The sequence below is a fragment of the Phyllostomus hastatus genome, unplaced genomic scaffold (assembly GCF_019186645.2).
Source record: "Phyllostomus hastatus isolate PE091 unplaced genomic scaffold, TTU_PhHast_1.1 phas_contig_34, whole genome shotgun sequence".
Lineage (NCBI taxonomy): Eukaryota > Metazoa > Chordata > Mammalia > Chiroptera > Phyllostomidae > Phyllostomus > Phyllostomus hastatus.
This window is the reverse complement of record NW_025333857.1, coordinates 5231315-5255057: the sequence shown is the minus strand read 5'-3', so window position 1 is coordinate 5255057 and position 23743 is coordinate 5231315. Positions and strand designations below refer to the sequence as shown.

Below are 23743 nucleotides of genomic sequence, written 5' to 3'. Positions count from 1 at the left end.
AACTAAAAAATAATCCATGGTCTGAAAAACAAAGAATCCTAGTATTACAAAACTCCTGAGGTAGAAAAGAACATGGCATGTTCACAGACCTGACACAGGCCAGGATGGCCAGGCAGAGAAAAGGCAGAGAAGAATGAATACATGGCATGAGGAAATACTCAAAGGGAAGCCTTATAAGGATTTTAAATCAAGGAAAGAGCACAAACAAGTTAGACTTTATAAGATTGTTAACTGCAGAACCATGAACCATGGAGAGTTCAATTTGGAGACTATTATTTTGTTGGTGTAGGTGAAAGATAACAATAGCTTGGACTAAGGTAAATATAGTTCCAGTATAAACACCAAACTATTAAAGACTATCAAAGACTTCTGTAAATGGGAGGAAGCAATGTTACAACTCTTGTAAATACAACACATTCAGCTAACAACTACTAAGCACTTATTCTGTATAAAGTGATTTACATATATTTTGTAATTTTAAGCTTTAAACAACTCTAAGGGATATTATCTCAAGTTTATAAATGAGAAAAGCAGAGATGTAGAAACAGTGACTTTCTCAAGGTCAAACAGAATAAAAAGCAATTGAACTGAGATCTGAATCTAAGTATTCCTCACCCCAGAGTCCTTAATCTTAATTACTATGTTCAATACTGCCAGCCAATGGTACTTTCACAATGAAAAAAAAATAGCTTACAAAATCACACACCAAGTTAGTTATTAAGTAGAATTTATGGGTATTTATTTTATTATGCTTAATAACATGGCATATATATTCTCTTATATATAAAATAATAAGTAGGGGAAAATATATGCCAAGGTATCTGTTAAACTTGCAAGAGGTAAACTGCAAACTTAGTCCTGCATTTTATTGGCATCCAATATAGCGGAAAGCAGGCCTGCATATATTCAACAGTGATGAAGTAAGATGTGGCAGACTCTAAGCTAGGTACAAAGGATAGAAAAAAAATTAGTTGCCCAGAAGGCCAAATATTCTAGGCCTAAATTATAAAAGCAAGTTCTTTTCAGAGTCCCCAAAGATAACCATGTAATGAATAACATTTTTAACACATTAAGAACGAATAGAGAGACTGAAATAAACTGATTTGGTAAGGGTACTGAGGAAATAAAGCACAACAGAACAAAAGTATAACAGCAGTTTTCAATCCTGTCTCTACATTAGAATATACATTGGAAAATGATGAGGACACCAACCCAGAGCAGTATTAGACCAAGTGAGCATCTCTCGGGATAAGGTTGAAGTACCTTGTTAAAACTCCTCAGGTGATTCTCATGTGCAGCAATGACAATGCTGAATATACTCTAAAAGCTAAGCCAAGAAGTTTGGTCTTGATTTACTATATAAAAAGTCCTCCAACAATTAAAATTACACCAATTTTCTTAATCTCTTTAAATATAAACATTGCAATAAATTTTAAAAATCTAAAAAAACGAAAGAAAGAAATGAAAAGTGTATACCTGTAAATGGATCAGCTCCAGCCACGGAAGTTCCCACACCTGCAGACCCTGGCACGTAACGACCTCCACCTAAAATTCAATACTCTGAGTGAGCAAAGGTAACTACAAATTATAAAGTTCAAACCACCCCTCTTTACATCCAATAATGTATATTCATGATTAGTCATACTTTGAAATAGTATCTTTATATGTAATAAATGGACTGTAAGTTTAATACAGAAAAATGCTTAGAATAGTACCTGGCATGCAATTAGTGTCCATTAAGTGTTAACTAGGAAAGTAATCCTCAAGTTATAAAACATTAGATGCCTTACACATTATAGTTATAGAAGTTAAATGAATTATGAAAACAGTGAATTGGAGAAAGAAATTAAAAGGTTTCCATAATGAAATGTGTAAACTATTCTATTGAAATAGAGAAATAGGACTATCTAACTACAATGAGAAAAGAGACCAGGTGAGAGTTATGGATGCTGTGACAATAGCTCAGTCTCACATTTTAAATTATACTTGTGGCTGTCTCATTGAAAATTGAAAGAAAGGAATATGAACAACAAGTATAGAGAGAAACAGCAGAATCTGGAGAAGTTTGGAGTCCTAGACTAGGCCTTTGTAGGAAGAAAGATGAACTATCGTTTTAGCCCCAGAATTTAACATCTAGGAATTGGTATAACCAGTGTAATAGATGAAGAACAAGCAAGCAAAACTAAAATACAAACAAAATTTACACAGATGTAAATAACAGTAGAATTAAAATAATAAAGAACACAAAATAACAGGATCTGAGTTTTTACTATATGCTAGCTAGCATGCTAGGCATCTTATAAGCATGTACTCATTTAAATACTAATTAGATATCACTATTACAATAGTTATTACAGGAAGACTGAACAACTTGCCCAAAGCATTATGCAGCACAGTACAGCCCCACACTTTTCTAAATATGGTTCTCGGACGTTTAGAGAAAGTTACCTGTTCAATATGCAGATTCCCAGGGCCTACTTACATATACTAGCCTAGTGGTTCTCCAAACTGACTTCACTTTACAACCCTATAGTGAGCTTTTACACAAACCTAACAGCAAACCACACCCAAGACCATTTAATCAGAATCCATGGGTGAGGGGTCAGGGTAATGGTATTTTTTAACTGCCTCACAAACCTAATGTGACCAAATCTGTGGGAAGGACCATGAAATAAGTAATTAAACAAGCATCCCAGATGATTCTAATGAACACTGGAAGTTTGACAACCACATAAAAAAGGAAAGCAATAAAGACTTAAGATGGACCTTAAGTTGTAAGCCAGATAGGCAAACCTTTTGGTCCAGTGATATTGGCAAAACTGGGGAAACAACATCAACAATACTAATATAGCTAACATATTATTGAGGGCTTAAATATATTCCTCCTAAAATGCTTTACACGTATTATTTAATTTTCATAATATTTCAGTTTGGTAGGTGGTGTTATCTATTTTTTATAATAGTTGATTCAGTTGTCCTTATAATGTTGTAATTCTCTTGGACATTTAGTATGCTATCTTGCATATCTCCATGATCACTGCATCTTCTGAGTTATTGACATTGTGCAATAGTGAGACATGCTCTGGTTATGATGGAGTTCTCTTGATTTTGTTGTTATTGAAGCTTGTTATGTTCCTTCTGTTCCATAAAAGATCTGCCAATGAGATTCAGGAACTCTGGTGTTCTAAGTTTCAGTGCATTATTGTGCCTGAATCTACTGATAGAGAAAGTCATCATCTTATCTACTCTTCAGATCCTCACTATCTTTTCAAATTGCATTTGTCATCACAAGATTTAGCTTTACAGTTAGTTACTGTCATAAGCTAGGTATCAATGCACAGGGTACAGCTATTTGTATCTGGTCCACCAATTCATTCACAGGAGAAAGAGTTCATGAGAGCAATTCACAACTTCATGACACTGACCCAAGATTGTTTGTTGGTCCAATCTATGCTTTAGAGAGGACTGTATGTTGGCAAAACCAATGAATACCATAAACACTATAAATCTCTTCCCAAAACTGATACATTGTCCAGGAACTCTGGCTGAAGATCCAACAACAGCATCATAAAATATATCAAAAAGTATTCTGAAAACAGACTTCTTCAGCTACATTGAAGTCCAAGTCTGGCCATTTTTTCCAGTATTGTTGATGCTGAGGCATGCATACCTTGGTAAATAGTCACTTTGAAGAGACACACCAACACTTTCAGGGCTTCATGAAGGCAATTAATAACTTAGATTAGGAAGACTAATCCTGGGTAGCTGGTGAACTGTCTCCTTCCACACTAAGGCAAATATGCCTGGGCAGACTTCTTGACTGCACTGCTCCATCCAATATCAGGGACTCACATGGCTCCTTCTCTCAGAGACTCATGATTGGTAGCATCTCGCCAGTGATAGCACTCATGCTGTGTCTTGGTTGGTGGGCTCCCCTATTATCTAATTTCACAGATAAAAAAAATAGGCTCAGACAGGTTCAGTAACTTGCCAACTTGTCATAGCAAGTAAGTGGTATAGCCAAATTTTGAACCAAGGTCTGTCTGGCTCTAAAACCTATGCTCTTAATGACTCTCCTGGCAGGAAGGACCACTGGAGAAAATGGTGAGCTATAATAATATGCTATTTAAAAGACATGAGGAAAGTCACAAAAGTACTCTAAGAAAAAGCAAAAATTAGAAGTTAAAGAAAAGGAGATCCACCAAAATTGGACATAAATAAGGGAAGTATCAATTATTTAGTGATATCTCCAAAATGATAAGCCATATAATGTAATATACATTCAGTGTAGATACATTAATCAAAACTGCATCCTACCTGTAAAAGGATCTGCTGCAGGCGGTAAATTAGAAGATTCGGATGAAGAGCCTGGAACATACCGACCACCACCTGTGCATGCAAACGAAGGAAAGACTGAAGTATGTATGCCACAATTTTGAATTTCATAAGTAACACCATGGTTACATTAGAAGACTCTAAGCTTGGAGGAAAAGAGAAGGGCAAGGCTGTTACATGGAAGAACAATAGAACTTACAGTAAAGTATGTTACAGTTGAAAAGACTAGTAAGAAACTAAAATTTCAATGCTTCTCCAAGCTTTGTTTTCTTAACTTTAATACTTTATTATATCTTAGCCCTTGTTTAAATATTAAAATAACTAGGAATTCAAATATAAAAAGAGAAATTGTGGGTGGTCTCTGGCCTAAATAATATATACATACAATCAATTTCTATTCCTATACCAATTCACTAGAATTCCTGCTGTTGCTTCTGCTATCAAAACCACAGGCATGAAATGCTAATCTTTTAGAGAACCACTGAGTTCATTAATTCATGTGTCAAACAATGCATTTAGTGCTAGGGATCCAGCAGAGAACATGATTGCTTGTATCCACTGAAGCTTACAGCCTACTGAAGAAGAGAATTACAAAGGGGATGAATGCTACAAAGGAAACAGTCTTCTGTTTATATCTTTACAAATGTGTCATGTGTGTGCATGTATGTTTCATTAGTACCTCTAGGGAAATAATCACAGACATCTACAAAAAGATATATGTAAGGATGTTCATAAAGTTAAAGCTTCAGAAAAGCAAAAAAGCCAAATAGCTGCTGTATTTCCAGATTGGACCAGCTGTTTTAGTATCTGTCCTTGGTTCCATAAAATAGCTTACACAGTATTGCTATATGTTCACTTTTGCATTACAGACTGAAAGTCCACCAACAGAAATATCCAGGTAATAAAAATGTTCCTGGACCTCCTTTTTTAATAAAGTGCAACTTTTGGGAAGGTTGCATCATTTATAGTTCAGTAGTAAGTCAGTCTCATAATTCTTTTTAAGTCAGCATGCAAATGAGATTAGCTTTACTGTGTGAACTAGCAATGGAAATATGGAAAGAGGAGGTAATTTGGGAGCATGAAGTATCTGTCAAGGAAGAAAAAAAGAGGATAGGGGATCCTTCCTTATAAAACAAGAAAGACCAGTAGCAAATTAAAAATGGAGTCAAAACTGACAACAGCATAACATTAAAAATACAGTACTCATTTTAAAATTTTATTTAGAGCTTGCCCTACACCTACAAAAAGACGAAGCATTTTATTTCATCCTGCACCATGGTTTTGGTTCCTGGGGCCCAGAACTCAGGCTTATACTCAGGCTAGAATTATAATCTATTTCCTAGGAGCCAGGGCTCAGACTACTACTACTAGGATTACAATTTTTCGACTGGCATGAGAACCAAATCCCATTTATAAAAATTGAGACACTGTATGTTACAAACAGGTGACTCAAAATGAACATGTGGAATAAAAGTAACATATAAAACTACCCACAGTTCAGCCCCAGATGTGATGCACAACTAATCAATTTAGCCTCATGTGAAAACAGAATTTCATCAAAAAATATATTTTTAAAAATAAGTACCATATAGGCCCTGGCTGGCGTAGCTCAGTGGATTGAGTGCGGACTGCGAACCAAAGTGTCGCAGGTTCGATTCCCAGTCAGAGTACATGCCTGGGTTGCAGGCCACAGCCCCCAGCAACTGCACATTGATGTTTCTCTCTCTCCCTCCCTTCCCTCTCTAAAAATAAATAAATAAAATCTTTAAAAAAAATTAGTACTATACAAAGCAACACAGAAGCTTCTTTTTATTTCAAACTACTACATGAGAATTTCTTAATTTTATTTAGTTTACAGTGTGACATTTTTGTAACAGAACAATCTATAATCATTTTTATAAACACAGAATTACTATATAATTTGAGTCTTACAAATATGAACATGAAGAAAAACCTACTGTAGATCTTGGTTTTCATTTAAACAGATAATCATAATAGGCATTTAAACATACCAAATAATGAAAATCAACCAAAATAGATGGAAGCACATTAAGCCTTAATACCAACCCTAACTCACCTGTGAACGGATCTGAAAAACTGGTGTTTCCAAGTCCCAACATTTGACCTTTTGTATTATCAATAATAAATTTTGCCACTTGATCCAAAAACATGGGATTCAAATCATTCTTCTGTAAGAAGTTGTATGCAGTTAACCAAGGATCATCACTGATGTTATATGGCAATTTATAGGATGGTCCACCTTCATTGACATCAATTGAGAAAACATAATCAAATTCCTTTAATAGGAATATAAAAAGGAGATAATTACTAAGTTTTCTGTTCATGTGTATTAATGACATATATAGTCAGATATTATGTGTTCTTTATTTTAATAATTATAGTACTTAAACTTTCTCCAAAATGCAATGTTAAAATCTTCCGCTTGGCATATAATTAATAGCAACCACTTTCATGTGCTACAAGATTAGTATTTCACTGGGGAGAGGAGGTGGGGGATGAATTACAACTACATTTTAATTCTAAGGCCAAAGGAGAATTTCCAGTTGGTCGATTTCAAGGCTAAAATATTAGCTGTTACTATGCCACATAACCAACATTCTGGCATCGTAAGCATTCCCCGTAGGGTCCCTCATGTCTTGTCAAGTTAAATATAGGCAGGAAGCATTAGATGAAAGATGGTAGAGAAGCTCCTAATCCGAAATGGTTGGAAACAAATTATGCTAACTACTAAAAGACAAATAATGCCTAATCTGTTTATGAAATGCAGCTTTTCTGCCCTGTCTGGTGTGGCTCAGTGGGTTGAAGGCCAGCCTGCAAACTAATGGGTTGCTGGTTTCATTCCCAGTCAGGACACATGCCTGGGTTGCTGGCCAAACCCCCGGTAGGGAGTACAGGAGAAGCAACCACATATTGATGTTTCTCTTCCTCTTTCCCTCCTCTAAAAATAAATAAATACAATCTTAAAAAAAAAAAAGAAAAAGAAAAACGCAGCTTTCTCTACATGGAAAGAGATTCTTGAAAAATCTAATTCAAGATGGAAAAAGAGAGAATTTCCCCCATAGAAATATAATTTTAAACACCAAAGAAAATTTTATTAGCATGGAGAAAAGGGAAAACATTTAATTTATCGAATGCTTTAAGATAAAGGTAATTAGAAAGCAGAAGTTAACATACTTTCCCTTCATATAAAACTTTTCCAGATGTTTGCTGATTAGCACCGGATGAGCCAACAACATCACCAATTTTTATCCACCTCCCTTCACTAATACTCCATTGGTAGGCTTCGACGCTCTCCCCATCTCTGATTAGACGAGTCTGTCCTTCTCTAGTACCTTAAAATAAAAATTTTGAGAATCAAAGATTAAACGGCAGGGTTAAACTAAGAAACATTTAGATAGGAAATTGTTAACATTAAAATTTATATATAAAAGAGAATCTGTATTTAGGTTTAGTAGAAAATTTTATCAAACAAAAGATTTAAAAATATAATTTACTGGAAAGTGGTGTAAAAAACTTATACTTTATTAAATAAAGGAAGGTTAAAAAATGATTCTAGAAAGTAGCAAGCCCATGAAAATTAAACCAAGCTTTATTAGAGTATCTTCTGACAACACTTTCATTTCAGTACATGATTCTCTATTCTTCTAGCTGCTCAGGACAAAATGTATGGAGGAGTCTGATTCCTCTTTTTTGCAACCCCACAGCCAATCCTTTAGAAAATTCTATCAGCTCTGTATTTAAAATATATCTAGAAGGACCTCTTTCACTATCTCCTTCACTACCCATTGGTACAAGCCACCATCATTTCTCAGTTGTAATGATTAATGGCCTCCTATTCCTACCTTGGGCCTCCTAGTCTATATTCAACACAGCAATCCCAGAAATTATTTCAAAAGTTTAAGGAGCTCCTGACACATTTCAGCTGAGACCCTTCAATGATTTCCCAACTCGCCATTGATTAAAGCTTATGTCAATGGAGTAGTGTACAAGGCCAAATATAATCTGCCCCTACTATCTTCTCTTACCTGATCTTCCTCTATTCCTTCCCTCAGCCCCCCTTCCTACTCCAGCCATGAATCTTTGAACTAGCTAGCTATTTATTCTGCCTTTGACACTCTTGCTGGCAAGGTTTGTTCCCTTGCCACCTTAAGGGCTTTACTTGAATGTCACATTCTCAGCAAAGCTTTCAGTGGCAAAGACACTATCTGCCCTCCACAGTCATGATCCCTTCTGTTCCATACAGTACAGCTGTGGCTGTCTAGTCAGAGATAACATTATTTAGCCCCCTTGCGCCTTGCAGTCCCTAGATGTTACATACTGAATATATACCTGGTGGCATCTAGGCGGGTATGATATAGGCTATTTCAAGGCCTACTCTATCATCCTCTATACTCCCCTATTACCCTGTTTGATGGATGAAAATCTACACCCAAGGAATCTTTGACATCACATGTTGAAGATGGTGGTTTCCATCAGCCTGGCTCCCTGAATAATCCTGAGGAGCAAAATTACTCTACCAACATGCTCCAACATACCCTGCCATCAACTGAACTTTAAATGTGCAATAAGTAAACTTTGTGTGGAGCCACTGAGATTTTAGGATTAATCTGTGTTTACGTGTTATAGCAGCTACTGCTACCCTATTACATGTTCCCTAGCCACTGCATGTACAGTAATAAAACAGCCACAACCATGGCTTTATTCTTCCCTCAGTACTTATCATTATCTGAGGTAGTTAAATATTACTTACTTTTTAAATTATCCGTCTCCTCATGTAGAACATAAATGTGTGAGAACAGAGATTTTTCTCTGTTTTGTTATCTGCTGTATCCCCAGAGCTTAGAACAATGCCTGGCACATATAAGGCCCTTAGTAAATATTTATTTATGTATATACATAGTGACAAAAAGACCATACTTTGTAAAGAATTATAAAAATATTAAAACATATTAATGCAGAGGTTCTCAAAGTTTTGTTTTCAAAATTTCTTTGTAGTCATAAGAGTTATTCAGAGGCCCAAAGAGCTTTCTTTAATGTGGGTTATATCAACTAATTTATTAGATTTGAAATGGAAAATGACAACATATTTACTGCATGGAAAACAATAATTGATCCATTATATTTTGAATAAATATTTTAATGAAAAATGTTTTATTTTTAGAAATTTAATGAAAAGACTGCACTGTTTTCTATTTCTGTAAATCAGTTTACTGTCTTTCTTAATAGAAGACAGCTGGATTTACCATACCTGCCTGTGCATTCAATCTGTTGCCATCTGTTGTTTGGGTTGAGGTATATATACATAAAAAAATGTTGAAAAAGAGAAGACTAGTTTTAACAGTTTTTTCAGAAATATGTATTACACAAGTAACAGGTCCTTAGAAGTTATAATTTAGAATCTAAAACCATATCGATTAATTTGACATACACTATTAAGCTAAAATCCATTGTCTATCTTACACATTGAACAGTTTATAACATCATGAACTAGCATTTGGAAAATACTGAATAAGCCATGCAGATCTTCCACATGTTTACACATTATTCAATATCAAAAAAGAAATCACACTTGCTAATAGTGCTACTGATATCATTAGAACAGTCTTGTAAGTAGTGGGAAACTATCAAGCTCCCGGTGGCAGATACAGATGTTCTAAAATTTCAATTCACACTTGAAAGTTTGAATTATATCTTTGGCAACAAATACTGTCAGTTGTTTTCCTTAAAGTGACAAGATCACTATGTTCATTTTTAACAAATGCCTGCCATATATCCAAGCCTCAACAACTAATTAGTCGTTCTGCAAAATAAAAATGCCACTCCATGAAGAAGGGACTAGTTCAGCCTGCAAATTAAATGACTGCACATATCCTTCAGACACCAGAGTGCTTTGGTATACTGTAAGTGCAATGTGTACTCTGTCATCCAGAATCTATTTCTTAAAATGTACTAAAAGGATGTAAATGCAGTAAAATAAAAGTTTGATGATCCATCAAGGGCATTTTTGAGGGCATATGGCATTTTTTTTTAACTACGACTGTGTGTCGGTAGAGAACATGTAACTACTAGACATTGTGATGCCACTGCCTTGATGTGTGTATAGGGAGCCAACAGTCTTACCCGCCATTACTTTTTCACCACAAGTGCAATCATTAGTTCAGTGTTATTTGACTTTTACACAAAATAATTAGCAAATCAACTTTTTTTTCCTTACCGCTTTAATTCCAAAATTTTGGAATAATTGGTAACAATTTTTACTACTGGATACACTGAAATATTTACCAGGTTCATTCAGATGTTCCCTCCCAGGAAGCTGCTCTGCATTAATGTCCCCTAAATCACCAGTTTTGGAATCAATGGTTGCCTGAGAAAGTTCTTTTTCAAAAGCCTTGATCTCCTCTGCACTCGCTGTCCGATCCGCTGATTCTGTAAACACTCTAATAATACCATCACTATAAGGAAAAATAAACTGATTTAAGTCATTGCCATAGTGTATTAACATCATCATACCTGAATGATCCAAAGCAAAAATAATCTTTATTTGTGAATATGAGAAACATTACTATGTACTTATTGTTGAGCATAGCACTGTGTGTATCTAAGCACACATTGCCCTCTATTATTTTCTAGGGTGTATACATTGTTTCTACAATGTATAGGGTGGAAAAAAACTAGGGAAAAGTTACTGGCAAAGGACAGAGAAATATACATTTAACACAATATTCATTCCAAATTAAATATTTACCATAAAAATCTTGTGATAAAGTGTACATTTTAAAAGTCAATATTACATAAGTGTTACGATATAAAGATAGTGGTCTGGTTTAATTTATTAAGGGCTCAAATACCCAACATACGACTTAAAAAAGAGCTGATGCTCAATAACTGTTTCTTAGAGAACCATGGAATCTGCCTTTAGTATGCCATTAACTAGCAATGTAACCCCAAATAAGAAAAAAACCAGCCTCACCTTTGGACTAGGTAGCAATCCCAACCTCTATTCTCAGAAAAGTGACTTCATTACCATGATTTCTCAATTCTAAATTTTGGTTGGGGAGGCAAGTTAGCAACTTCCAACTCTACTAACTCTACCCAATTCTACAGAAAACTTTGTTTCTCACATAACCTTCCACTAACTGCTGTGAAATTCCACAGCAATTTCACCCTTTCAATTTATTTATATTTCTTCAACTTTAAATATGCGAAGGGTGGGAGTTTGGGTGGCGAGGGAGGAAATAAGCCAATAAATCAACTGCCAGCCCAGCCACAAAGCAAAATAGCTCCACTTTATTAGATTTCTATTCCAGGGGTTCCCAACCCCAGGCCAAGGTCCAGTCAGTGGCCTGCTAGGAACAGGGCTGCACAGCAGGAGGTAAGTGAAGCTTCATCTGTATTTACAGCCTCTCCCCACCGATCGAATTACCACCTGAGATCCCCCTCCTGTTAGATCTGGGCAGGAGGCATTAGATTCTCCTAAGAACATGAACCCTACTGTGAACTGTGCATGTGAGGGACCTAGGCTGTGTGCTCCTTGTGAGAATCTAACGCCTGGTGATCTGAGGTGGAGCTGAGAAGGTGATGCCAGCACTGGGGCTGCTAATTGTCATTAGCCGAGAGGTTTGACTGTACAGAGACCATAATAAATCAATTCCTTGCAGACTCATATCAAAACCCTATCAGTGAGTGGCAAGTAATAATTAAGCTGCATTATGGTGGCAAGATATAAAGTGCCCATAACCTGCTTTGTGGAAAAGTGGTCTTCCACAAAACTGGTCCCTGGTGCCAAAAAGGTTGGGGGCTGATCTATGCCTTACTGCTTTTTCTTCTTGCCTTCAATGCCAGAGTAGTCTATAATCTTTCATCTATTGTTGCCTCTTACTTACCTTCTTCTATCATTTTCTACCAAAATCTGATGTGCAACTCACGAATAACATCTTTTAAACCAAATCCAAAAGCTTTTCCAACCTTCCATCCTTAATTCCTCATGTATTTATTGACAATGATCACAATCTCCTGCCAAAATCTCTCTTTTACCACCTCTGAATTTCAACACCTGGATTTCAACATCTGGATTTCTTTTTCTGCTTAAGCTACAGGCTTCTTTTTCTCTACCCACAGTATGTCACAAAATTCAGTCTTTAGCCTTCTGTTCCTCCCCAACTATGCTTCTTTCCTCAGCGGAAGGTGGTCCACCACTTAACTTGGGCAGTTTTATGAAAATTTTTATTTTCAGTCTCAATTGTTAGGCTCCAGTCCAACTGCTCATGATGCGCTGGCATGAGTGTGGCAAATCACTTAGATTCACAAAATCTAAAACCACACTCATTACCTTCTGCACTAAACTAATTCTCCTACGTACCCATTTTTATTAATGAGGACTTCCAGTCACCAAAAGTTTGATACTTTACCCTTTTCTTTCATTCAATTTCTGATCATTTTCCTCAGCACTGTCTCATTTTTAGTCTCTTATCCAGTAGCATTGTGGGGCTAATATTTCAATAACTTTACACTCTTACCACTGAGACTCCTTTCTGATTGGCTTTCCTTCCCATGGTCACCACTAACTAAATAAAACCCACATATTTAATAAGTCACTGGTTCTACTTTAATCATATCACTTCTTGCTCAAGAGCTACAACCCTTTAACCCTGAGCACTGAATCTAAATAATGCCTAGCACTGAAGGTTCTCCATAATAAAGCCCTCCTTACCTATTATCCACTTTTCCCAACATTAATCCTCTACCATTTTCCATCTTTTCCTAAAACATTACTTTCATTTCCATGACACATCTTTACTTCTACTCTTTCTTTTGATAAAAATTCTCATTTCCCTTCTTACTCATTATCTTTTAAAATCCCATCCAAATCTCTTCTCCAGAATGTCTCCCTACACCAATCTCTACCTTCTCCAATTTCTTTTGCATTCAGTGTTTCAACTGCACAACTTACAGAAAAATACTGGAAATAATATACCCTGTATTATTAGTGTAATAACAGCTACTATACCTATTACTATTTTATTCAATAACAGAATTGTGCATATAGTCTCTCCAATTCACATGGAATTCCTTATGGCTAATCTCTGTGCACTCTAATGCCTACCAAAGTCCTGGACACATATTATTTATTGATTGACTAGAATATAAATACCTGGCACCAACCACAATGTCACCATTATCTAGCACACAGCAGCACCATATAGACTGAGCTGGAAGTCGGATTGTTTGAGCACATTCTCCATGTTTCCATATTCTCAAAGATCTGTCTTCTGCTGTTGTCACAAAATCTAAAATTAATGAATTCAGGAAAAATTATTTTGAATGAATAAAACTAAGTACATTAATACAAATCATCTTCCTAGACAGGCTGATCTTTTTTAATCCAGAAAGTATTTTAAAATTATAGTTTTAAATTTTATGTATTTGTCATTTTATACAACTTTAAAAGTCACTGATTTATTTTTAAAGAGAGGGGAAGGGAGGGAGAAAGAGAGGGAGAGAAACATTGATGAGAGAGGCAACAATCGGCTGCCTCTCCCATGCCCCCAACGGGGAACCTGGCCTACAACCCAGGCATATGCCCGGTGAATCGAACTAGCGACTTTTTGGTTCATAGGCCTGCACTCAATCCACTGAGCCATACCAGGCAGTGCTAAAAATCATGGTTTTATACATTTCACATTTTACATACTACACCTAGATATACTTTCCTGATACCTAAGAACTTTTTACAACAAAACCATCAAATGCGAATTAATATAAAGATCATATAATTTTCTCCTTTAGAAAAAAATACTTATGAAATAAAGTTACTAAATTATTCAAGTTACAGTTAGTAAATTGATTTAAGTCATCAGCCCTCATTCCCTCACCTTAAGAATGTGAAAAAACAATGGCCAATACAAAATTTTAAAAATGAATGGTATAAAATAATCTTACCTTTAGAATTTGGGAAGACAGATATGCTATAAATATAATTTGTATGTCCATAATATACTTCAAGACACTCTCCAGTGATTTGCCACCTTCTAATACTGGCATCATTTGCACAGGAAAGAAATTCTGTTTCACTCAAAATTGCCAAACCTCTTACACAATCTTCATGCCCTGTATTAAAAAAATACTATAAATCAATAAAATACATTATTTTGTTGATGGCTCTATGTAGTTCATCAACATATGGTAAAACACATCAATGAATAGTAAAACCTGATTTTCAAGTTTGAGAAACTCATTTTTTCTGTAGAAAAGCTGGGTAACCAAAATTTTGCGGCAGTCTCTTTTTCATCACCAGTCTTAAGAAATTACCATATTTTACCATATATAATGTGCACTTTTTTGCCCAAAGTTTTTGGGAAAAAATAAGGATGTGCATTATCTATGGGTGGTACTAATTCTGTATATAAATTCTTTATGTTTATGCATTAAAAGTATTATTCTAGAAAGCATTAAGGATATCCATATGGAAAATAATACTCTGGAATACAACAATCGGTTTTGTTTCTAAGTATAAATAAATACAAAATTGAATTAAAAATTAAAACAAAAAATTTTTTTTCCTGAAAGTTTGGGCCAAAAACATGGGTACACATTATACGTGGCACAATATAGTATTTTATATTTATTTAGTCTTCTCCAACTTTTTTTGAGCATTTTATGTTTTTAATATATTTTATTTATTATACTATTACAGTTGCCCATTTATTTTCTCCTCTTTATTCCCATCCGCTCTGTACCCCCATCCCACCAGCATTGCCCCACCTTAGATCACGTCCCATGGGTCGTACATATAAATTCTTTGGGCTCTCCATTTCCCATATTGTTCTTAATCTCTCCCTGTGTATTTTGTACCTACCATTTATGCTTATTCCCTGCACCTTTCCCCCTATTCTCCTCCCACCCCTTCTCTGCTGATAATCTTCCATGTGATATCTGTTTCTGTGAATCTGTTCCTGTTCTGTTTGCTTAGTTGGTTGTTTTTTTAGGTTCAGTTGCTGATAGTTGTGTTTGTTGTCATTTTACTGTTCATAGTTTTGATCATCATCTTTTTCTTAGATAAGTCCCTTTAACATTTCTTATAATAAGAGCTTGGTGATGATGAACTCCTTTAACTTGACCTTATCTGGGAAGCTTTTTGTCTGTCCTTCCATTCTAAATGATAGCTTTGCTAGATAGAGTAATCTTGAATGTGGGTCCTTGCCTTTCATGATTTCAAATACTTCTTTCTAGCCCCTTCCTGCTTGCAAGGTTTCTTTTGAGAAATCAGCTAAGAGTCTTACAGAAACTCCTTTGCAGGTAACTGTCTCCTTTCCCGTTGCTGCTCTTAGGTTTCACTCCTTCTCTTTAATCTTGGCTAATGTAATTAAGATGTGCCTTGGTATGTGCTTCCTTGCATCCAACTTCTTTGGGACTCTGAGCTTCCTGGACTTCCTGGAATTCTATTTCTTTGGCCAGATGAGGGAAGTTTTCCTTCGTTATGTTTGCAATTTCATGCTCTTCCTCTTCTCCCTCTGGAACTCCTATGATTTAGATATTGGAATATTTAGATTTGTTCTAGAGGTTCCCAAGCCTCTCCTCATTTTATTGAATTCTTGTTTCTTCATTCTGTTCTGGTTGAATGTTTATTTCTTACTTTTGTTTTAAATCATTGATTTGAGTCCCAGTTTTCTTCCCTTCACTATTGGTTCCCATATATTTTCCTTTCTTTCACTTTTCATTGCCTTCACTTTTTCCTCTATTTTGCAACCATAATGAACTACTTCTGTGGTTCATCCTAATTACCAGTGTTTTGAACTGTGCATCTGATAGGCTGGCTATCTCCTAGCTGCTTAGTTGTATTTTTTCTGGAGCTTTGATTTGTTCTTTCATTTGGGCCATTTTTTTTTTTTTGTCTCTGCACACCTGTTACATTGTAAGGGGCAGAGTCTTAGGTATTCACCAAGGTGAGGCAACCCATGTGGCACTCTATGTGGGGGAGGGGTCTGAGAGGGAACAATGTCACTTGCTCAGCTTTCGGTGACTTTCAGTCACTTCCTCTGCTACCCACAAGCAAATTGGGCCCTTCTGATGCTGATTCCCAGGTGGGTGGGTTTGTGAACGTTCTAGGATGCCATAGGTCTGTCTGTCCAATGAACTCTCCTATGAGGCTGGGAGTTTCTTCTACTGTCTCAACCCCCACAGGTTTTTTCAGTCAGGTTTTGAGGCTTTATTTCCCCTCACTGGGACCATGGGTTGTGTAGCCTATCTTGCTCCCCAGATGTTCCTTCTGGTTTATCCACACAAAAACGTGGGAACAGTCGCCTTACCAGCTCTGCCAGCCACTGCCCACCCTGGTCCTCCAGCCGCTGCCTTGCTGCAAGTTCTCTCTACCCCTGTTGCTAGTCTCCGCCCCTCTTCCCAGTCTGGATGAATGCTTTTTCTTTAACTCCTTGGTTGTCGAACTTTCATACAGTTAGATTTTCTGGAAGTTTTAGTTATTTTTGTTTTACAATTTGTTGTCCTCCTTTTGCTTGTGTGAGGAGGCAAAGTGTATCTACCTATGCCTCTATCTTGGCCAGGAAGCCTGCAATTTTTTTCTGAAAACCCTCAGAAACATAACTTTGATTCCCCACTACTCTCCTTTTTTACCTGACAATTCAATTTTTCTTACCCAATAGTAAAACTAATTCATAACATATACAATATTCAAAAATAACTGAAATATATAACAAGGAATAAATATCCCTTAAGTTTTTTACCACACAATATGAAAATTAATACTTATAAAACACCAGAGAAAATTAAGAAAAACTAAAATTATAAAAGATTACAATAATTTAAATTTGAAATATAAAATACATCACAGAAAAGTAAACTTTATTAAAATATGCAAGAGTAGGCTGAGAGAGGTTTTCTACAACCATCTAATCATAGGCAATGCTAAAACAAGAATTCACGTTTCCTGATTAATTATACTACCTCTTGATTCAGCCAATATGCAAATTTAAAGCCAAACATTGCTGATTTATTTTTGGGAACATTTCATAATTTATATAAATGCAAGCATTAAAAAGATAAACTAAAAACCAATGACTATTGAGTTTTTAAAACAGTAAGAATTTATGCAATAAACTTCTTATATAATGTTAATTATGTAACTGGGGATACAGTTGACAAAATTCAATTTATTTCAATATCACTTGAAGCCTTGTAGAAAAATATCTCTATGATTTTTTTAATAACAAAACATTCTTTGAAGCTTCTAATCTAATAACAAAAATGAGAAGTCAAAACCTTTCCCTTGCTCAATATTTGCTAAATTGATTGTCTATCATGGATTAATAACAACTTGATACATATATGTATACGTGGAAGCAAAAACAGAGAGATGTTTATTAGAACTCATTGTCCATTTTCCATCTATAGATAGTTTTATCTTCAATAGGGACTTCTCACAGTGTTATCCTCCACGGTGGTAATCAAGTTTAAAAAAGTAAATAAAAGAAAAAAAACAACAAAAAATTCACACCAGTGTAGGAGCTATTTAATAGCTGAGGTATAAAAAGAGTACCCACCTATATTCTGGTTTCTCTTCAGATCATGTAAATCTTTTGCCTTTTACTAAAAAAACTACCCACCTAAACCATTAAATAAATATAGCCTGAAATGTATTATTAAACAATATACTTCAATATTAATGAAAGCACTTATGTTTCCTCAATATATGAAGATAACACTACTGAGCCACCAAGGTTCAAAATGAACATGTTCAAAGGACAAGCAAAAATGTAACTGCATGCCACAAGGTACACATACATAGTTCATAGAACCACATTCAGAAATTATAGGCAATGAGGTACCTATTTATTAATGCAACCTGGATTTTAATGAGAGGTTTCAAAGTATCTTTTAAAAAGATACATGGGTGACATTTTTCAAATACCACTTCCAAGCTTCCAAACCTTTGAGAAAAAGACCATTTGAATAAATATGAAGCAATAGGATGGTAAGAGGTATATACTGTGATATTACCTGAAAAAGTCCTCTCACATCTTCCAGCTTTCCACAGTTTAATAGTTTTGTCTGCAGATCCAGTTAACATTAAGCCCTGTTCAGGTAAGATCTTTACTGCCCACACGGCAGCTGTATGACCCTGTGAGTAAAATGGGTATTAATTTAAGTTGCCACAAGTCATCATATTTAATTATCTAGAACTTTCACACAGAACTACCATACCTGTAAAGTCATCATGCATTTGTCATTCAGCCACACTTTAGCAGTAGTGTCCCATGAGCCACTAAGTAATGTCCCAAATTTTCCAGATGAAAGACTACATACTAAAGGAAAAAAAGGCATTAGTGAACATATTTTCATCTAGAAAAATGTTCAATCTTGTTAGTTATTAAAGCACTGCAATTTTAAAAACACTTAACAGAGATGGAGAAATGTGTACAGTGTTTATGACTCTGTTGTCAGGCTGCCTGGTTGCAAGTATTAGAGACGCCACTTATGGGCAGTCTGACCACAAGGATATTACTTAACCTGAGATTCCTCATCTGCAGAATGAAGGAACAGGATTATTACGTGGCTTGCACAATCCCTTCCAGTTCTAAAAAACTACATGGGAAGACAATGTAAATGATTTTAATATAATTTTAAAAACTGATTTTAGAGAGGTGGGGGAGAGAGAGAGATGGACAAACTGACATCGATTTATTGTTCCATTTATTTATGCATTCATTGGTTCCTTCTTATATGTTCCCTGATAGAGGACATAACCTGCAATCTTGACATAGCAGGACAATGCTCTGAACAACTCAGCTACCTGGCTGGTGCTAAATGATTTTGAAATGCTATTACTAAAGATATTTGTCACTATAGTTGAAATGATAAAACAAAAACAAAAACAAAAACAAAAAACACACCAGAGCCAAGCTAAATGTGCAACAGTAATGGAATGGTTAAATGTTTCACTAATGTAAAATTATACAGGCTAAAAATTACAAATGAAAAGTTATCTAAAAATATGGAAATGCAACCCCCTCCCCAGAACTCTCATTAAAAATGGCAGATTGTTTAGAGTGATGCTATAAATGGTATTGATCTACAAGGACAAAGGCAACTGAAAATAAAACAACTGACTTAGCAAAATGGAGGAAGATTATAATTTAAACACCCACAGAGATGAATTCAGAAATACAGTGACTGGGCCCACAACTGTAAGACTTAGTATGCAGCCTCTTGGTTTCATGAAGGATGGAGCTAAGCAGAGGCCTGAAAAAACAAGAGTGATTCACAGTCTGCATATGACACAGTCAAACAACAGATTTCTCTCCTCAGCCTACAGTGTCAGGAAAGTCCATCCTCACTCACTGTAGGAGATGGAGATTTATTCTCTGGTCACAGGAGCCAATTTAAGAGGATTCCAATGGCCTGATATGGGACAATTTAAGAATCAGAAAAAAAAGATGTTAGGAAACCAACTCATTTTTGAACTCAGTAAAAGACGTGGGAGAGGGGGCAAGGAAACACTTCCATGGTAACCAAAGAGTTTATGTGGGAAAGTTTTATATAAAAAAATGCTAACTATTAAATACAGAAATAATGATAGAATCAGAGTATAATCATTTTGAAGACATTAATGAAATACTGGATCTATGCAATGATCATCAATAGATGCTAAAAATCATTACATAAGACTGATGGGAATGTTATAACAAATTGGTGTACAACACTCGAATCCACTGTTCAATCTGAACATCACAAAAAAGAGGTATCACATGCCTCTTAATGTGCTACACAAAAGTACACAATACTACCTATAAAATATTCATGTTAAAAACTTGAATCTGAATCTCGGTCAACTTCTAGATCTAACTAATAGTTTATATGACATATAGGGAACTGAGGAACATATTAAAGGGAACAGGAAGGCTCTAATCAGCAAAGTTCAGATTGTGGGAAATTCTACAAGTAAAGTAAGCTGGTTTTAAATGGAGGAGGATAAGGAACTGACATATTGAAAGATATGTGGACCTTGGTTGGGTCATTAAACTAGAAAAAACATTTATGAGATAACTGTATAAATGTGAATATTCACTGGATATGTGATAATAAGAAATGAGGTTTTGTTTTATTTCAGGTGTGATAATGATTTAAAAAAAAAAAGAAAGAGAGAATCCATACCGTTTAGAGTGGTCAACAAATGATGGCCCATGGGCCACTTGTACTATATAGCACACAAACTAAGAATGGGTTTTACATTTGTTAAGTGGTTAGGGAAAAATAAACAAAATATACTTCCTGACGTGAAAATTATGTAACTTTCAAATTTCAGTGTCCATAAATAAAGATTTACTGAAACACAGAGAGACCCATTCATTTATTTGTCAATGGCTGCTTTTGAACACAATGGCACAGTAGAGCAGTTGTGAAAGTAACCAGATGGCTTGCAAAGCCTAAAACGTGTACTATCTGGCTGTTTTCAGAAAAAGTTTGCCAAATACTATTTTATAGCTGCATACTGAAGTATTTACAAATGCAACAGTATACTGAAAATTTCCTTTAAAATAATGTTGTGGAAGAGGGGAAAGATGAAACAAGATAGAGCTTATGTGGATAATCCTTGAAGCAATGTAAAATACATAGGTGGAACAGATTATTATTCCCTACTAGATATGGGTGTATATAACTCGATGTAAATTACTGTCTCTACTTCTGTATGTATTGAAGATTTCTATAATAAAGTTAAAGAATCTGTATCATTCTGTATCGAAGATTTCACATATATACAAAGCATTTTCCAAACTCCTCAAGGAAATTCAGTTTGAAGTGTTTCTTTTTATGGGCCATACTATTTGCTTACATATGTCCTAAAGTATTCCAGATACATTAAAAAATAAGGACACATACTGCACTGATTTATACTGAATATGCTTAACACTTTATAACAAAGAGCTGCTAAGTCATACACAAATCCAGGAATATTAGGAGAATCAGAAATAGTTTACACAAATCCCAGAAATAGAATTATTTGACAGTATTCCTCCTTAAAAATAATACCAGCACTCTAAACACATTCAATTTCCTGTATAAATACAGACATAACAGTCAAAACATAAAGAGATACTCTTAGTTTTCCTGAGTAAAGTCTTTTCAATAGTTGAAAAACCAAAATCACAAAGTGTATCAAAACTATATGGGCTCTTCCTTTTATAACTGATCGCTTTACTTTTTAAATAGACAGCAGTGGACAAAATTAGGTTTATAGTTGTGAGTATGGGAACACAGTTTATTCAGGTATTATTATTAATTATTATACTACTTGTATTACAACTGTAAACCTACTTTTGCCCACATCTGTATAAGCATGAAAAACTTTACCGAACACAAGAGTAAATCTGTAACCGCGTTTATAGGGGAATGCTAACCCCAAAAGATTTTTACTATCAAGCCGATTACCTATAGGTAAACAAACATAATATAAACCAGGAAAAATGTATATGTAAATTTTACTTTCAAAAGGATGAGTTTTCTTAAATAGAAAAACACTAAAGCACTATACTCACCAGTATTTTTGTGACCTTTTAGTATATAAAGTGGTGCTGGGCTCTCCAGTGAGTAAATACAAATATTGTGGTCATTTCCTCCAGTGGCAATTAGTCCATGGGGGTACACATCACTTGAAGGTATGATGCACACACAAGATACAAAATTGGAGTGGCCACTCATGCAGTGCATTTCTGTAAAGCCCCTGTTAGGACTGGAAAGACATCATAAATAAGACATAATTGGTTCCCTAACTTAGCCGGGGCATAGTGTCAAAGTACTCATTTTCATTTAGTGCCATGGTTTAACTTTACTGTAGAGAGTACACATTATGTCAAGTATCTATTAAAATACTAAATACCTAATTTATACCAGCTACTACAAAGGTTTACATCAGATTAGGAAAAGTTTAATTAGGTTTCCACTGATAATAGTATGTTAATTAACAAGAAGAACAGGAAGAAAAGGGAGGGAAACAAATATCTTTAGTGCTTTTCCTCATCCTCCATCTTCATTTCTACTTCTCAGTAACTGTTACCCTAAGAAATCCTGGGTGAAGTGAAACATTCATGCAATTAGGATAATGGAATCCACTGTCCATAAACCTTAAATATGGATAGTGAGGACATTTTCACACTATGAAACATTAACCTCGTACCCTTTAGTATAGTGTACCTATACAGAATATCAATCATCCTCAATATGGAAACTAAAGGAACTAATACAGCAAGGAATAAATCATTGCTCCAGGGACACAGCACATCACCTCCCTGCAGATTAGAATGATTACCAATTCATTATACACATCAGTTCACTTAGTATCACTGCTTTACATAACCAGTCAAACAACAGATTATGATTTACTACATGGAAGGCAGTTAGTTGCTGAGAGGAATATAAATAATTATATACCTAACTCAAGCAAATAATAAGAGTTTGCAGTCTAGTTAAAGGAGATGAGACAAGTACACACAAAGACATTAAGACTCCTGGATAAAGACTGAACACACTCATCTATTTTTACTCCCAAACACCACTGAAAGAATATACAAGGCCTGTCCAGAAGGTATCCAGCCATATATATGAAAAACAGAAATATTTTTTTAAATATATCCCATTTCCCCCCTTCTCTCCCCTCCACCCTGTACCCCCTATCCCACCCACGTTCCCCCCTTTAGTTCATGTCCATGTGTCATACTTATGAGTTCTTTAGCTTCTACATTTCCCGTACTATTCTTGCCCTCCCCCTATCCATTTTCAACCTACATTCTATGCTACTTATTCTCTATACCTTTCCCCCCCCTCTTCCTCCCCCCGCTGCTAGCCCTCCATGTGCCCTCCATTTCTGTGGTTCTGTTCCTGTTCTAGTTGTTTACTTAGTTTCTTTTGGTTTTGCTTTAGGTGTGGTTGTTAATAATTGTGAGTTTGCTGTCCTTTTACTATACATGTCTTTTCTTTATCTTCTTTTCTTAGATAAGTCCCTTTAGCATTTCATAAAATAAGGGCTTGGTGATGATGAACTCCTTTAACTTGACCTTATCTGAAAAGCACTTTATCTTCCCTTCCATTCTAAATGAGAGCTTTGCTGGATAGAGCAATCTAGGATGTAGGTCCTTGTCTTTCATGACTTGGAATATTTCTTTCCAGCCCCTTCTTGCCTGTAAGGTCTCTTTGGAGAAAGCTGACAGTCTGATGGGAACTCCTTTGTAGGTGACTGTCCCCTTATCTCTTGCTGCTTCTAGGATTCTCTCCTTCGTTTTTACCTTGGCTAATGTAATTATGATGTGCCTTGGTGTGTTTCTTCTTGGGTCCAACTTCTTTGGGGCTCTCTGAGCTTCTTGGATTTCTTGGAAGACTGTTC

General features: G+C 35.5%; 1 protein-coding gene across 1 annotated transcript in view; it reads right to left on the bottom strand.

The window, feature by feature from the left end:
- The window catches only part of PLAA (phospholipase A2 activating protein), a 40979-nt gene that overhangs the window by 9170 nt on the left and 8066 nt on the right, over nt 1-23743 (bottom strand). The window contains exons 2-11 of the mRNA XM_045840821.1: nt 21903-22096; nt 18571-18671; nt 18367-18487; nt 14296-14463; nt 13508-13643; nt 10639-10808; nt 7531-7688; nt 6413-6632; nt 4318-4389; nt 1477-1545 (exon numbers count right to left, since the gene is read on the bottom strand). Of these exons, the coding sequence (XP_045696777.1) occupies nt 1477-1545; nt 4318-4389; nt 6413-6632; nt 7531-7688; nt 10639-10808; nt 13508-13643; nt 14296-14463; nt 18367-18487; nt 18571-18671; nt 21903-22096 (1409 nt within the window). The remainder of the gene's footprint in view (nt 1-1476; nt 1546-4317; nt 4390-6412; nt 6633-7530; nt 7689-10638; nt 10809-13507; nt 13644-14295; nt 14464-18366; nt 18488-18570; nt 18672-21902; nt 22097-23743) is intronic.